The 18190-nt window shown below is 35.5% G+C and overlaps 2 protein-coding genes and 1 long non-coding RNA gene across 11 annotated transcripts in view; 1 reads left to right on the top strand and 2 right to left on the bottom strand.

The window, feature by feature from the left end:
* Positions 1-7955, bottom strand: part of syt17 (synaptotagmin XVII) — a 40363-nt gene extending 32408 nt beyond the window's left edge. For 7 of the 9 annotated variants that reach the window (XM_073944562.1, XM_009299558.5, XM_073944561.1 and 4 more), the window contains exons 1-3: positions 7550-7955; positions 4672-4689; positions 2472-2620 (exon numbers count right to left, since the gene is read on the bottom strand). In XM_073944562.1, coding sequence (XP_073800663.1) covers positions 2472-2620; positions 4672-4689; positions 7550-7564 — 182 coding nt within the window. In that variant the 5' untranslated portion in view covers positions 7565-7955. Of the gene's footprint in view, positions 1-2471; positions 2621-4671; positions 4695-7549 lie in introns of all 9 variants that reach the window. The other 2 variants (XM_073944565.1, XM_073944566.1) reach the window with 2 other exon arrangements.
* Positions 7956-8053: 98 nt separating this feature from the next.
* Positions 8054-18190, top strand: part of LOC141381219 (uncharacterized) — a 38377-nt gene continuing 28240 nt past the window's right edge. Inside the window, exon 1 of the long non-coding RNA XR_012401058.1 lies at positions 8054-8292. This is a non-coding gene — a long non-coding RNA (uncharacterized lncRNA). The remainder of the gene's footprint in view (positions 8293-18190) is intronic.
* On the bottom strand, positions 13130-16694 carry itpripl2 (ITPRIP like 2). Its single transcript, XM_068219060.2, has one exon. The coding sequence runs from the start codon at positions 16609-16611 to the stop codon at positions 14941-14943; it is 1671 nt and encodes a 556-aa protein (XP_068075161.2). The 5' UTR covers positions 16612-16694; the 3' UTR covers positions 13130-14940.

Raw genomic sequence — 18190 nt, forward strand, 5'->3', positions numbered from 1 at the left:
TTGTCCATTTAAATCATATTATCCTTGCTGTTCCTGCCTGGAAACACAAATAGCTCCACACCCAAGTCATTATAAGCTTCGGGTTCCTAGAGAGTCAAGAAAGCCATCTGGTGCATCAGTATCTCTTACAGTATATTACTTAAAATTAATGAATGCAGCAATGATAAATAATATTTCAGCAAATATAAAGTTATGTTGAAGTTTAAATGACAAAATAACAGTTCTAATTTCTGATACCACATGCAGAATTAAACATGGAATGCAATGGGTAACTTGACAGTACTGTTAGTGTACTACAGTTCATGCAAACTACTCTATTTATACTGAACATAACCTTGATCAATTTTTTTTAATCAAACATTTTTACAAAACTTAACCATCAACTGGATAAATGGGATTTAAGGGAATTGAATTACACATAGAATATATTGACATAAAGTGACAATAATACAGTTAATATATATTGTATATACAAATTTTTTCTTATAAAGGGCTAAAAACCAAACTTGATCAAGGGATGTGGGCCAAATATATACCAAACCGAATATATCATATCATATAACATCAAATTTGCTATGGCTTATCTCCTAATTTATTTGCTAATATTTAAAAATAACAAGAAAACTTAGCTTTAAATCATATTAACTAATGCAGTATAATGTTTGTCATTTTACAATAAGCTTTTTATTACAGTGAAAACATTAACAAACTTAATTTTATCACAATGGAGTTGACACAATGAAAACACTAGTCCACCTGCTCCTGCCTTTGCCTTGATTTGCTCTCTGATGTCTTCGATGTCTGAAAGTTTTTACATTTTAAGTCTGAATTATTAACAACATTTCATTAAAAGATTTAATTTCAGTTGATGATAATAATAATAAAAATAATTCCATACATTTAGATAGCGCTTTTCTGGGCACTCAAAGAGATTTACGCAAATTGGTGGGACTGGTGGGACACCAGTGTGCAGCATCCACCTGGATGACACGACAGCAGCCATTTTGCACCAGCTGATTGGTGGAGAGGAGACAGAGTGTTGAATCCAATTCTGATATGGGGAGGGTTAGGAGGCCATGATGGACAGAGGCCGTTGGGCAGATCTGGCCAGGATGCCGGGGTTAAACCCCTACTCTTTTTTCGATGGACATCCTGGGATTTTTAATGACCACAGAAAGTCAGGACCTCGGTTTAAAACATCCGTAAGATGGCGCTCCCTGAGCAGTATAGAGTCCCCGTCACTATACTGGGGCGTTAGGACCCACACAGACCTCACTAACACCATTTCCAGTAGAAACCTAGCTTTTCCATGTGGTCTCCCATCCAGGTACTGACCGGACGCAGCCATGCATAGCTTCAGTGGGTGATCATGTGAGAGTTCAGAGAGCTAGCTGCCGGCTAGCTGTTTTAACTGTTTTGTAGTTCAGCAATAAAACAAAAGGTTATGTTAAAATCAAAATAACAATGTCTATCAAAGGCATTCACCCAAACCACATCCCCATCATTCCCACTCTTGTTTCAGATAGGGTGGTAGGCCAATCAAAGGTTACCGTGGGTCAACTTTGGTCCGCGGGCTCTACTATGGGCATCTCTGGTTTAGAGAATACTGTAAAACAGTTAGGGGTTAGGAATAATTTTTTTATTTTTTTATTTGCTTGTTTCAAAGAAATTTATACTGTTATTTAGAAATGATTAAAAATGACTGAAACTGACATTTGGTGGCATTTAGAAAATTACATCATGAATAATAATATCTATATGAAACACATCAGAATAAAGTGAAAACTTTGTAATTGTATTACAGAATATTATGCTTTTCTTTTATTAAATCAAATGTCTTCTTAAAAAAAGAACTGTAAATTGCAGCACATGTATATTATTGAAACAGTACGGTTATACATATCTGTTTAAAATATTAAATAGAGTGTAAATGATGTGCAGCTAGCAGGTGAACCCAGAACACCATAGATTATCACATCGTTAGTATATTACAGTTCATGCCAACTGCTATTTTCATACTGAACATAACCTTGATCATTTTTTTTAATCAAAAACTTTTACACAAAACTTTATCATTAACTTGATAAGTGAGATTTAAGTGGATTCAATTGCAAATAGAATATATTGACATAAAGTGACAGTACAATTATTATGTATCGTTTAATAAAAACTTTGTAACTGTATTACAGAAAATGATGCTTTCCTTTTTTTTAAATCAAGCGTCTTCTTAAAACAACTGTATAAAGCAGCACATGTATAATATTGAAACAGCACAGTTATACATATCTATGAAAAATACTAAATAAAATGTAAATGATGTGCAGCTAGCAGGACAACCCAGAACAACATCAAAACATGAAGGATTTTAGCATGAGATGAATGAATTGAACTGAAGTTGATGAATGGCGAACTGTTCTGCATTAATTTTGATGTGTAACTGTTGTTTGAGGTTTGTATGGGTGTGCACTTACAGCCATGATGGAGTCTGAGCTGGAAAAGGCCCCAAAATCTCCACCTCTTCTTCAGAAGACTGACAGCAGCTGCACTCCCAACACCACTGCCAACAGGAGCGGCATGACCAGCGGCACAACAGCAAATCAGACAGTCTGGACAGAAGACCCTGAACACAACACCACAAACCCACACACAAAGACTTACTGACCCACACAGGCAGCAGCTAATTTTGATTATTGAATACGGCAATTAATGATTAGTGCTTCAAAAAGATGTATTTATTTACTTTTTATTCTTTTTTAATTCTCTAGTCAACTGTAACTTGAAGCCAAAAAGTAAAATGTAAACAAAGCCCCAGAAATTCACTTTGTTCTGCAGCAGGAGGTTAAATGCCCATGCCAATCCACCAAAATCAGATGATTTATTTTTAGATATCTACACTACCATTCAAATGGTTTTTTTTATTGATAATTATACATAGGCATTGTTGTTAGAGCATACATTTGATATATCATGGTTTGCACAAAAATAATAGGCAACACAACTGTAATAATTAAAAATAAAATATACTGTACACTGACAATAATAAAAAACTGCATATTAGTCTGAATATTTATATAATTTATTTATAAAAAAATTTAAGAGATAGCTTTAAAAAATTATCACACTTCACTGTCACAAACCTTTTTTGAGTTTTTTTGTAAGTTATTTTGAAAAACATTGGAAATCAGTGACCACTGACTTCAATAGTATTTGTTTTTTCCTATATAGTCAATAGTTACAGGCTTCTAACATATATTTTAAAATATCTTGTTTTGTGTTCATTATAAAAAGAAAACTCATAAAGGTTTAGAACCACTTAAGGGTGAGTACAATTTCCTTTTTACGTAACCTTTCCCTTTAAAAGATCATATGATGGACCCTTTTTTACATTTCTGTGTTTTTCAGTGGTAGAAGTTATCATACTACTGAACAAAATAGTTTTTTATAATCCCATTTGCTAAAATAATAAAAGAAAAACTACACTATGGTGTTATCAAGACTTTCAGAAAAAGGGGAAAAAATGTGAAAACCAATAACAGCAGCCAGAAGAGAGAACAACGTCAAATCTACTGTCCTGTCCATAAAGGCTGTAGAAGAAATGGCTCGCACAAGTGGTAATTTTTTTTAGTAATTTGATGCAAAGATTGTATAAAATATGTTTATAAATACATATAAATGTACATAAAATTTGTTTTTTAATAAAAATATTAAAAACTTTTATGAGTTTAAGATTATGATGAGCGTTAAACTTGTCGTAACAGTCTTGTGAAAAGAGTCCAAAGTTATTATAATTTTTCTGGATTTGCCATAAATAGGTTAACACATTTTATTTTATATGCTACTCTTTCTTAAAATGTCCAAATAAGATGATCTTTTTGCATAAAATGACAACAGTAAAAAAAAGAAACAGGAAACTAGGGTAGAACAAACATTATTTCATCACTCTCATTGAGTGAAGTAGAACTCCAGAGGTCACTCAGATGTTTTCATCATTCATGAATAAAATGCTATCTTTCTTTCGACACAAACTGCTTCTCTTTGATTTACACTGAATGACTGCTAAAAACAGAGGAAAACAAATCCAAAAGATCACAAAGATTACTCGCTCCAAAAAGCCCAGTCCTCCGCTGAGGCTGTATATGTGCCTATGGTTGGCTAAATAATAAATGGCTTAAGACAGGATGTTGACAGGAAAAAAATCTTGTGTAAACAAGACCTTTTTCTTTTTATCTGGAGGCGAATGCATTTTTCAATGCATTTTAAGATTGGAAAGGTCAGTCAAATATCTCACGTAGGGTCATGCATATCAGAATAAATTACCATCAAAAATTAAATATCTATATTTTCATTCTACATTATAGATAATGAACAGATTCACCTTCCATAAATAATTTGCTCATCATTTACTTCTAAACTTTTAAAAATTCCTTTCTTCCTTGGAACACACAATATATTTTGAAGAATGTTGGAAACAAGCAGTCATAGTAGAAACACTACTAATATTAAAAATACCATTGTCGGCAACAGCTGCTGCTTTCCAACGTTACTCAAAGTATCTTATTTTGTGTTGAATAGAAGTAACTCAAACAGGTTTGGAAAAGTGGAGGCTGAGTAAATTAGGGCAGAACTTTAATAAAATTTTAAGAGATTTATTAATTACTTTTCTCTACATACCTCATTGATGGGTTCCAACTGTTCTTTTTCAAAGGTTGAGAGCAGTACAGGGTGGAAGTCAGGCACAGAAAAAAGAGGAAAAAATGAAATTCTCTTTTATTCAATTTTTCAGATAAACATTAAAATACACAGAACCATTTCATGACATACTTGATATACATGCAACACTTTGCAGTCAGCAAAATTAATTTTGAAAAGAAATTAATACTATTATTCAGCTATCAGTTTATGACTATGGTTTGATTTCGGCATGCTTTGTGTATTTATTGTGTTCATCATGTACTCTGTTTTGTCCATTCTTGATCAAAACTCTCTGGTAATTTTATTTTATTTTTTTGTTTTTGTATCTTAGTGGGACCCTAAAATAAAATGTAACTAAATAAAATGTAAAAATAAATCTTGATTTAAAAATTTTGTTTTATTAATTGAAAAAATCAGAAAACCTGCACGATGGTTTCACTAAAATATAAAGCCAAGTAGTCTGTAATTCCTATTTTATTTTAATAATAAAATAATAATAAAGAATAAAAATAAATATTTCTTAACAATAATAAATATTTATGTTTATGTGAGAAACAAAATGCAGATTTGCTATCATAGAAGTAAAATTATTATTTGTAAAAAACAGTTACACTGTTAATTTAAATATGCAATAAAAGTTTTGAATAGTAATTTAACTACTAGGTAAATGTATTGCCTATGGTGCTTGTTTTATGCCAGAAATCATTAGAACATTATGTAAAGGTCATGCTCCATGAAAACATTTCTAATCATTTATTTGAAAACATTTAATTCCATAAATCTGCCAAAATGGCAGTTTTTATTAGTAAAAGGCAGAGCTAAAAAGGGAATTTGGACAACTTTAAAAAGGGATGTTCTTAGGATTTAGATTTTTAACTTTCACATTTTAAACTTTCAAATAGTTGTATATTCAAATAGTTGTATTATCAAGTGTAAAGGTAGTATGGTCACATACAGTTAAAGTCAGAATTATCCCCCCCCCCCCTAAATTATTAGCTTCCCTGTTTATTTGTTCCCCCCAATTTATCTTCAACTGAGAGAAGATTTTTTTGTCTAAACATAATAGTTTTAATAACTCATTTCTAATAACTGATTTATTTTATCTTTGCCATGATGACAGTACATAATATTTTACTAGATATTTTTCAGGACACATTTCTTTTGCTTAAAGTGATATTTAAAGGCTTAACTGGGTTAATTAGGTTAAATAGGCAGGTTAGCGTAATTAGGCAAGATATTGTAAAACCATGGTTTGTTCTGTAGACAGTCGAAAAAAATATATAGCTTAAAGGGGCTAATAATTTTGACCTTAAAATGTTTTTAAAAAAATGAAAAACTGCTTTTAATCTAGTCAAAATAAAACAAACAAGACTTTAACCAGAAGAAAAATTATTATTAGACATACTGTGAACATTTCCTTGCTCTGTTAAACATCATTTGGTAAATATTTAAAAAAGAAAATAAAATTCAAAAGGGGGCTAATAATTCTGACTACAACTGTACATCATATCATTTTCTTTTTACAATTTATTGCAAATGCTTCACCTATTTTGTTTTTTTCAAAGCAATTATAATAATACTAATATACATTTGCACTAATAAGCATGTGCAGAGTCTGAATAAAAATAAAAAAGCTGTAAAAAAACAATTAATGCCACCACCAAGAATCAGCCTCAAAATCACAGTAATTTCAAAAAATTTTAATATCTGACTGCACACCTAAGCTTGTTATTTACTTGTGAGCATCTACAGGTTAGTGTGTCCTGTTCCCCTCCCCCTGACTTGCTCTCTAAGTCCAGCTCTCGCTCCTCATCAGTGGCCCAATGTTGGCTAAGCAATTAGCTGTGGCTGTAACCATGGCAACAGTGATATGAGCTCCTGTCGCTGGCAGCCTGCACCTTGCCGCCGCTGGCTGAGGCAGAGATGACGCATCAGGGTCACTGACATGACCGTCCCTACTGCTCCACATGCCCACTGCTATTCCCCTGACCGAGGTCTCAAACACAGTACCATGAAAACCATAACAGCAGCTAACCCCATTGAAACAAAGTTTAAAACATCAAAAAACAAGCTGCATTCATATTTACAAAAGAGTGAAATATGTAGAGAAACCATTAATGCTTCCCCAAATATGCTTTCAAATTTGATATTCACTCTCAGGAAAAAAAACATACACAATCTGTAACCAGGGCAATATATTTTATAAATGATTTACCCCTATTAAGGGTGCATATAAAGTACAAATTATTACATTAAGTGTATCAGTATGGTATTTGTAACAGGTATTACCATAGTGAAAGACTTTAGACTTATCCGTACTCTCGGTGTATAAATGTTACCAAAAGGTACATCATAACACACTGATTATGCAATAAATAAATCAATAAATGAAGACTGTAAAACTAATTAATATTCAAAAATACTCTCTCAGAAAAATATGTACATATTATTATCTAAATATTAGTACTTTTTTTCAAAAGGCACTGCCCCTGTGATTGATTCTGGATCTCTTTTCTCTCTCAAAGATTAAATGTTGCTTAAAAGATCTTAGACTAAAAACACTTTAAACCTTTAAATATAGTTTTAACAACAATATCCAAACAATAAAAACAATGAAACAATATCCAAAGACATTTCACAAACAATAAACCATCAAATCCATATAGTAAACAAATACAAATCATATACACACAACTAAATCAGTTTAAGGCCTTGATCAGAAATAATCACCACATAAAGAGAAGCAATGAGCAAAAATCTGAATGAAGACGCATGTGAAAACGAAAAGTGAAATCCAGAAGGACCCAGATGGTAGAGTGTGTGTGGGTTGTGTGTGTCAGAAGTGACTGCGACTCACCTGTGTGTACGCCATCCTCCTCTTACTCTCGCCCCACTGTCTCACTTCCCTTCCAGAGCAACATGCCACTCTCTGGATCCAGATTTACTCAATATATTTATACATTTATGAAAAAAAATATCTGTAAATGTGACTCAAGTAATGAATTCAGGTCTCTACGGGCTTGGTTCCTCCATCCATTCCTCCAAAACAAACAAACAAAAAATAAATAAATGTACTTGGTGATGTTGAGTCAAACACAAAACATCCCCTTGTCTTTCTCCCTCCCTCTTTCTCTCCCTCTCACTCTCTCAATCTATCTATCCCTCCTCTTCCTCCCCATCCTCTTCAATCCCACCCACCCAGACACTCCTAATCTCCCTCTCCTTCCTGTCTCCTCGCTCTCTCTAGTCTTCAAAAATGACACGCAAGACAGTCAGTTTCTCCTCTCTTCTCCTCTCCCAGGAGAGAGCAGCGCCCTCCTCTTCCTCCTCCTCTTGATCAGGGTTTCTTTCAGAGACCAGTGACTCATCCAGGTTTGCAGAAGCACTGATGGATATCAAATCTGTACTGCGCGTCTCTGTCCCCGCCCGTTTTTATAGCAGCACCTCGGCGGCTGCAGACACTTGTTGCTCTTGCTGAAATACACCGAGAGGGAAGGGTTTACGAGAGCTGCGACCACCTGCTGCCGCCCTGTGAACAAGGTACATTGGTGTACGATCTTCAGTATATGATGGTAGAAGAGCTAGGAGATCTTGGAAGCTGTGTTGTCTGTGTTTGACAGCATGGTCATTTCTGCATTGAAACCTGAGTGGGTGGAAAACATTCCACAAGTTTCCTTAGCTTGAATGGCAGCGGCACATGAGCTGTTGCTGTTTTGATGGAGAACGGCCTCGCGCAGCAGATGAAACTTTAGTGCTGTATCCGAAATCGCCCCCTATACCCTCATTCACTATTCCCTACATTAGTTCACTAATAAGGTCCACTCGAAGGAGTGAATGAAAACTAGTCAGTGATATTAGCACCCGGTGGTATTTTGTTTGTGTTTTGCTGGTTGATAAATCCCTCGACAGTTTCGATATTAAACTTATTGGCCAGACATTGTGAAAGTTGGGCTATTTAAAACTTAGCAAGCTGTCTATAAAAGAGTTTATTAAACATGTATACAAACGTTACTTTAATTAAATACTATTTTATTTAGAAACTTAGGCCTACTCCGATATGATTCTGCTGCTATGGATACTGTCAGACGCAGGAATTCGTTTGGCGTGCAACCTTTCTCTGTGTATTTTGGAGCCTTTGAGAGCTTGCTTGGGGTTCACCATAGACATTAAGTAACAGATCTATCTATTAAATAAATATATATGTGTGTGGATGTGTGGCATCTGCTGCCTAAAAAGTAAGTTGGCGGTTATATATATATATATATATATATATATATATATATATATATATATATATATATATATATATATATATATATATATATATATTGTTTTTTGTTTGTTTATTAGACTATTATTTTTTATTTAAACAACAACAAATATACAACTTAAACATGCTATCCAAAAAATTCAAGTGCAACTAAGATAAACTAAAATATGAATTACATCTAATAAATAAAGAGACAGCTTCAACATAGAAACCTTAACACTGATATTGTGAACTAACCTACCCAACTGACAATTGAAGTTAATTACTATTCAGCTAACGTCAGCTCTGCAACTACAATTGTATCTTGACATTTTTTTCTGGACCATTTCAATGCAGTGATGTCACTGGCCCATGAACATTTCCTGCTTGTTATCAAACTATTTCATAACTGTAACAAGAGACAATTTAATCATGCCTTCACATTAAAACAGCTATTATAACATTATTCATCAATAGGACCATTTTGGATTCTCGGAAGCTATGGAAATATAATTTAAAACATAAAATACGTAAGGACCGTTGTTATTGTATATATCCCTCAAAATGGTCTATAGTTATTTATTATAAATGTTTATCCGCTTGTTAAGCGAGATCACACGAATCGGCTTCCTGGCCCAAGCGCTCTATCAAACTGTATAGCAGTGGTCTTAAACTCAATTCCTGGAGGGCCACAGCTCTGCAGATTTTAGCTCCAACCACCTCCAAATCACACCTGCTTAATAGTCTCTAGTAGTCTTGAACACCTTTATTAGTCTGTGTTTGATTAGGGTTGGAGCAAAACTTTGGAATTGACTTTGACAAACTCAACAAATGTTAACAAGCGATGTTATACTTTTGAAAATCACTATATATATATATATATATATATATATATATATATATATATATATATATATATATATATATATATATATATATATATATATATATATATATATGGCCAGAAAGTGTTAAATTGTTAAAATATTGGTGTTTGTGATGCAATTTGTCTAGAGACTATTGTGTACACCATAATCTTATATATAAAAAATTACTTTAATGTGTGATATGACTATAAAGTGGTCATAAATGAGTAGCGGCTTGGACACAGAAACAGTATTTCATACGTCCCTCAACTGGGTTGTACATTCATTATTGTGCTGCATTGTGGGATTGATTGACTGCACTTCAGGGGTGTATCCCAAACGAGATATATTGCCCTCAGAAGGGCTCTTCAGAGTGAAAAAATAATGGCCGCCATATTGATGTCATTCCAAAGCAAAGTGATCAAAACTGGTCACTTTGAAGGGCCCTGAATGAAGGAGTTTGATAAAAACAAAACTGATGGACACTTCAGAAATTTTTTATTTGAGCAAGGATCCTTTGAGGGACATTCCGAAGTGATTGCGGCATGAATGAGCCCTTAAGATAGAAATCCACCTTAGAACGTCCACTAGGGTTTGGACACTACTAGAAATGGCTGCTCCCTCTAGTGGACTATTTTAGGGGTTTAGGCCAGGGCAATTTCGAATACATGTGTTGGCCTGCTGTCCTACGGGACTTTCTAGTCATTAAATAAATCCTGAAAAAGATTAGTTATAGTGTTACATTCCAACATTAAATTTCTCACTGTTACTCTCACTCCGAGACATTTAACATTAGGGATGTAACAATAGATTCATTTATTCATTCATTTTCTTTTTGGCTTAATCCCTTTATTAATCTGGGGTTGCAACAGCAGAATGAACCACCAACTTATCCAGCACGTTTTTATACAGCGGATGCCCTTCCAGCCGCAACCCATCTCTGGGAAACACACACACACACACACACACACGCACACACACACTCATTCACATTCATATACTACGGACAATTTAGCCTACCTAATTCACCTGTACATGTTTTTGGACAGTGGGGGAAACCGGAGGAAACCCGGAGGAAACCTACACAAACGCAGGGAGAACATGCAAACTCCACACAGAAACAAAAACCATTAGTACAAACTGGAAAACCTAGTTGATAAGCAGCAAAAGGGTGTCACTTGCTTAAAATAGATAGTTCATTCCTCAAAAGCAAGTATTAATGTCAATCAAAGTGTCAGTGTCATCAAGATGAAAAGTCTTGACACCATTGTTTATGAACAAGATAGTCAAATGGCTTAGTCATGTTTTCATTTTGACAGTTTACTCTGTACATTTTTTTCAATGCAAAAAAGTCCGATTTTGGTTACACTTCCTCAAAATGCTCAAGACAGCACTAGATACTATTTGCACAGTCATTTGAAAACTACAGTAAACTAATCGTTTTTTTTAATAGTGTTTCTTACTTTCAGAAAAACACAGTAGGCTCTAATAGCAGTGTGCAGAGTAGCATGTTTAGCAGAATCAATTGTACTTCAGTGTGTTTTTAGTAGTGTTAGTATTTTAATTTATCATCATCTTGGTAAGTTATTGTTTATAGAGGCTACTCAAATTGTTTTTTAATATCAATTCAATTGAAAAAAATATTTATTTCTTGAGCTTAATAATCAAATCAATTTATATCACGTGACACCAAAATATAGGCTTTTCCATCACAGGAATATATTATGTTTTAAAATTAACTAAACTGTTATTTAAAATTAATAAAATTTCACAAGTTCAGTGCATTCTTGAACAGAACAGCTACAATATTTTAAAATCATATCAACCCCAGACCTTAAATGTTAAATTTTCAGAGTGTAATCTTACTTCTCTTATATATATATATATATATATATATATATATATATATATATATATATATATATATATATATATATATATATATACAGTTTCATTTATTTATTTTGGAGTTTGTGAATGCTCTGCAGCCTTTCTAAAAGCTAAACAAACAGATCATTAGAAACTAGTGTATTCCACATGGTCATAATTCATTTTACATCTTAAAAACTTTTAGAACTGAGTGTGAGAAGTGTGAATTGAGGTGGTTCATTTGTTCCAGCTCCCGAGAACCTGTTGAAAGGCTTGGCTGACAGTTTTCAAACACAGACTTATAGTGACCTCTGCTGTTGTGCTAGGTGTCTTTCTAATGCTTACTCATTGTCAGATTTTTAACTTCCACAAAATGTTACAGTATTATATAATAATAGGCTGTTCAAGGTAATTTATTTTTACATTTATTTTAAAAGTGGATGATGAACACATCTGGCATGCAAGATCTTCAATAAATACATTTAATGTTCAGTTTCAAACACAAAATGTTGGAAATCATTTTTTAGATGCCTGAATTTTTACGAAGCTTCACAGACAATGGTATACTTTCTCCATCTGTAACCCATTGCAGATGTCCTCTAGTGTGTTTGTAGAGAATATAGTTATTTTGAAATAACCTTTAAAATGTTTAAAGCTTATTTTAAAATATGATGTTTTGTGTGATGATTATTTATAAAGTGTATGATGTAAATAATTGCATAAATCTTGGGTGAACTACTCCTTTAATTTGAAAAAGGTAAAAAATAGTCTTCCATAAATGATGGGGTTTAAGAGAATAAGCACATGTCCCACATGCACCCATGGCATTCATCACATTTAGGTCTATTACAGGAAACCAGACAGAATAAAGATAGAGTATTTTCACTTGCATACTAAGAGATAGAATATTAAAAAGCAGAACTGACTGTTTTCAATTAAACTCACTGGTATAATAAAGTATTTATGCCTTAAACAGACACTGACCTCTTGTGTCACTCACATCCCAATCTTATCAAATCCTGCAAGCAAGTGCATAAATTAAATGATAATTAGAAAGGATGAAATGATGTCCTAATGTTAGAGAGCAGCAGTTTTGAGCCACACTATAATTTACTCTGAGCCACATTGCTGTAAACATTGTACTCAACCGAGGACAAACACTGACTATATACAGAGTGTTTTTGTTGTGAATAAAAAGAACTCTTTATAATTAAGAAAAATAAATAAATTATTAAAATAGTTGTGAATAGAAAACATTGTTGAATCATTTTAATTTCTTTTAACTGAAGGCAATCTCATCACATGATTAAGAAGACATATTATAATATAATACAATGCTGACAGTGCTAATAGTCTTTTGGTTCTGTTTCCATGTCCTATTGTTCTATAAAAATAAATAAAAGGAAAACATTTTTACAGCTGTCAAATTTAAGAAATATTCAACGAAACTCTGTGCAGTCCAAAATATATATTTTATTTAAAATCACATATTAAAAACATTTAAATTATATCTATTATTTATATAAATTATGTCTATACAAAATGTATTTACTCACTGTATACCGTATATACACACCACACATACATATACACACAAAATATTTTTCTCAAATATGTACATCAAGTACAATGTATTTTACATTCAACTTACATTCATATACAGTACCAAATATATATTAAATGACATATACATTATTATACATACATTCAACATCAGTCACTCTGTATTTTTATATTGCTTGTTTTGGACTACATTTTAGCATAAGTTTCAGAGCACGTCCGTTTCATTTCCTTATTTCATTTGTTTGTTCTGCTTTTAGGCAACACCAGAAATGAAGCTTAAAGTATTTCCCTGTAAAGCTGGTGAAACTAATTTGTCTGACATGAAGGACCATGAACTCTTTGAGAACAGCTTAATGGATGAGTAAAGAGGCTGACAAATTAACCTTGTGGCTAACAGTACCTGCAAGATATCAATGAGGAATTTAGCTGCTTTTGTGAAAGTGAATGCAATGCAATCAGCAACTAAAACTAAAGCTACAGCTTGAATAAGTGACCCTGGGCTGAGGCAGCGTGCCTCTATAGCGACAGCCTGTAGAAGCATGTCTCTGAGGGAAAAGATGATGCGCACACATGTTTGGGTCCCTGTAGACTCACAAGATGAAGTGAAGTTATGCCTCATCCTTCAGTGGGTCACTAAAAGTAATGAACTAAGGTGAACTGAAGCACAATTTATGATCTAACTCATCATTTGAATGCTTAAGCAATCAATTAAGCAATGCTGAAAGTGTTATGAAACAATGTCAATAATTTATTCATTAAAAATATGTAAAATATAGCTAGATCAAAATGTCATGTCATCATAGCATATGATTTTAAAACCTTCAAAACAGGATGTTCATCTGTTCATGCTGGCATTACTAATACTGTGTGGGTGTGGAAAAACTTTGGTGTTTATGTTGTTTTGACTAGTCACTACCAAGGCATCATGGTCACACTGAGTCAACTCAAGTCTAGCAGATCTCAGAAAAAAACCCAACAAACAATTTTGTGTTTAATAGGCGTCTGATAGACATCTAAACGTAGACCTTGTAAAACAAGGTTAATTTGCGCTGTCAGTGAAACTCTAATAGACATCGAAGAATAGGCCAAAACTAGACTAGTCGTCAGATAGACAGATTAGACCGACTTTAAATGTGTAGTCATTTATTTCTGTCTATTTAATGACTAGTCTAGTTTTGGCCTATTCTTAGATGTCTATTAGATTTTCACTGGCAGCCCAATTTTAGCCTTGTTTTAGCCGAGTCGACTGTTTAGATGTCTATTATAAAACAAATCTTTTTAAGACATCTTTTAAAAACAAAAAAAGTTTTTTTTCTCTGAAATGACCCCTAGACTAAATGTATAAACAGTCACTGGTCCTTTTTGTTTTAAAAATCTACATGTCTCTCCAGATATGATAAATAAATTTGCACAAAAAGAAAATCATTACAAAAGTGAAATTCAAGCAACATTTTAAAGCGAATTCTTCAATTACAGTACATACTGATTTATACAGTACCATGACTGATATGATTGATGTACTGCTGTACCTTTGTAATGCTACCATAATGGTCTAATCTAGTGCTTTGGCTGCTACCTTGGAGGCAAAAAAATATTTTTTAACAGAATTTAACAAAAACACTGATTTCAAGAGACATAAATGTCTTAAAATATGTAGCAGTTCATCACTGTGTGTTCAGTAATACCAGTTATAGTTGACCTTTACTCTGCATCAACATATTTGCAGCGGACTACTCTGCCAAGGCTGGTCCTCTGTGGTCGCCCGAGGCGAATAAGGCGAGGGAGGTGGTTCCAGGAGTAGGTCAGTCGGGCGGAGACCATATCGAGGGTGACGTCACTGAATTCTGCCCACAGGTTTGAGGGTACCATCTCCTTAACAAGCTTGGGCAGAGCAACAGAGTCTGGCAAAAGGCCATTAACACCTCCGAGGAGTAAATGGCAGAGAGCCCGAGACTGTAGGCTGTCCCTTAGACTGCGGAGAAGATCATCTAACCGGTCCACAAGGTTGCACTCGTCCCAGGCCTCAGGGGGTGTACTGAGCAGCAGACGAATCCATGCGGTCTTCAGAGCATAAGACGAAAGCACCCTTCCCCATTCTGCTCCAGACTGCTGGTCCAGCACCTCTCCACTGAGGTTACGGATCTCCTTTAGGAGTTGAAGGCACTTCAGATGGCAGGAGTTGGAAGGCAGTCTACCTTTCAGGCATGTCAGCAGTCTCTGCTCCTGTCTAGGAAAATACACAGTCCAAAGGTCCTTTCCTTGCTGAGATGCCACCAAAAATCCTCCATCACTGAGAGGAAATGCTGGGATCAGCCGAATGCCCATAGATATGTGACAGCAGACGTAATCAGAGCGGGGGGTCATACGGAGGAGAACCTGCTGCTCTTCACTGAGAGAGAGACTGAGGGAGCAGCGCTGGTCAAAAGGGTAACGTACGGCAGCAAGGCAGCGCTGAGTGGCTGTGTAAAACCAGCGCTGGACAGAATCTGGACTCATCTTATAGACATTTTGAGAACTGTGCATGAATGTGTCAGTAAAGGCCTTGTGACGGCGTGTCCACTCTGCCTTGCGAGGTGTGTTCAGTGTGCACAGCGGTGGTCCTCTATGTTTGTCAGTGCAAGCGCTTGTCTCCAGTTTCAGCCCACGAGGAGCTCGCAGAGGTACGAGGATGTCAAAGCAATCAGGTGAGCCCACCTTGTGCTCCTCATAGGAGCTGCCAATCTGGATGAAGTCTCCCCTGAAGGCTAGAGAAGACTCTGGTGGGACATCAGTACGGCCCACCCTGACAAGTTCACTGACCAATTTGGCAACATGGGCTTTGCTGTGGCCTAGAACATGTGGAGAGAGGCGCACATGCCTCTCATAGTGATCGTCCAGTAGCTCTCGCTTGGAGACTCCCGACTTTCCATGCACCTCTAGGACTTTGTGGAAACCCCTTCTTACAGAGCCAGGCTGACCTGAGCAGTACCTTATAAAGAAGTAACACAGAATAAATGCCAGAATGTACTTGAAAAGTGTAACAACTCCTGGTCCCTGGTCAGCACAGTCGCTTCCTTGGTCCTCCAATCCTCTAAAGATGTACTGATGCAGTAGCAGCAGAGCAGTGAGGATGCAAGTGACCAAAGGCCAGAAAAACCTGAGGTTGAGGGTGTAAACACTCATCCTCCTCCTGCTCCTTCTCCAGTCCACTTCAGCTCTATAGGAATGGTCGGGGCTAGCCCATGCCGATCCACTCGTCCAGATGCTGAAAATGAGGCCCAGCTGATGTTCTTTCCACCACTTTGAACAAAAGTTGTCGTGTAAGGAAAAGTTCACCCTGTTGGGTTCCTTTACAGATGCGGCATGTGCCGAGGGCAAAAGCAGTCCTCTCATTCAGGATGTTTGAAAATCCCCCCTTTTGTCACTGTGTGCAACAGGAGCGCGGGCTCTCGGTGTGTGAGCTCAGAGGAAATGCCAAACTCTTGAGAGAGGAATTTCTGTTTAAAAAAGGGGCGTTCAAAACCCAGAGCCGGTCCACCCTCCTCCTCCCTCTTCTCTTAAAGAAACAGATCTCAGAAAGGGAAGTGCTTACTGACAAAATGAGCTGCATAAAGATTTACACAACATAACTACTTATACTAACTGCATGAATAACAAAAAGAACACAATATGATGAACATTTTAAATGTTAGTAAATGGTAATAGTAAAAGGTACAACAACTAACCACAGTTCATCAAAAAGTCTACCCTCATGTCAACACAAATTTGTATGATTTCCTTTTTTCCTCTGTAGAACAAAGACGCACATGTTTTGCATTCAAATAATCACAACTGTGTTCAAAAAATGCCAAGAATAATTTATAAAAGATGATGTCATCAGTACAGGGGTGTGGCCACTGTAAGCTACAGAGAAGAGATTGAGAATGTTTAGAGAAACACTGAACACACACACACACACACACACACACACACACGCACACACACACACACACACACACACACACGCTAAATATTTGACACAACCCTCTGTTAAGGGAGCGTCACAGAAAGATCTCTGTATCTTTGTTGATCCGTTACTGACCCCTAACCTCGGTGTGAGCCCTCCCACTGTCACCCACGACCTCGTGACACTGAACAAGAAACCACTGTCATCTCTCATTCAGCCCACAGACTACTGTTTGAACATAGCCTATTAATATTATCTTGCTTCATAAACACAAGGTATTTAAAAGAATTATTCAAAGCTTAGTCAAATAAAATTAATCACTCTATTCATATCCCAATCATATCTATTCAAAACACATGTAGTCCTGTGTAAAGAGTACAGAAAGTCAGTTCTCTCTTCACTTTATTTCAGACAGACCAAACAGAAAGAAACAGTTTTCCTACCCAGCACATGCCTCTGCCACATCCCTTAGATTTTTTTTTTCAAAACAAACGCCATGGCCATGAAGGTAAGGACACCTACGGACCCACAGCAACACCTGGCTAAGTCTCAGAAACCCATATGACCCCTCAGAGGATAAACATAGAGAATGCTCACTAAACATGGCTGACTGAACTGTTTAGATAACAATATAACTGCTCTGTTGGGATGAAGCAGATGTATGAGGAAGGAAGTAAACTTGAAACAGCAACGGACATGAGACAATTACCGCTACATTTCTGTCCAAGTACCTTCTTATCAAACTCTCTGTGCTATTTTGATCGGTGCTGCCCACTCTAAAAATACGAAGCTGTCTGAAGGGTCTCAACCAGTACTAAACAACAGATAAAGCACTAATGATTTCCAGAGAGGAGAGTTAAATGCAGCTTTGCTCCTGCTAAAAGAATGTCTTGTGGTTGGCATATGTCTTAAGGGGAGAAAAAACTAACAATTACATGATTCATAACGTCAAGTCTGAGCAAACACACAACTAAAACTTGTTTGTTGCAAGCTATGAGAATGCTAACAAAGAAAGAGAGAAGCAAA

This window comes from Danio rerio, chromosome 3, assembly GCF_049306965.1.
Source record: "Danio rerio strain Tuebingen ecotype United States chromosome 3, GRCz12tu, whole genome shotgun sequence".
Taxonomy (NCBI): domain Eukaryota; kingdom Metazoa; phylum Chordata; class Actinopteri; order Cypriniformes; family Danionidae; genus Danio; species Danio rerio.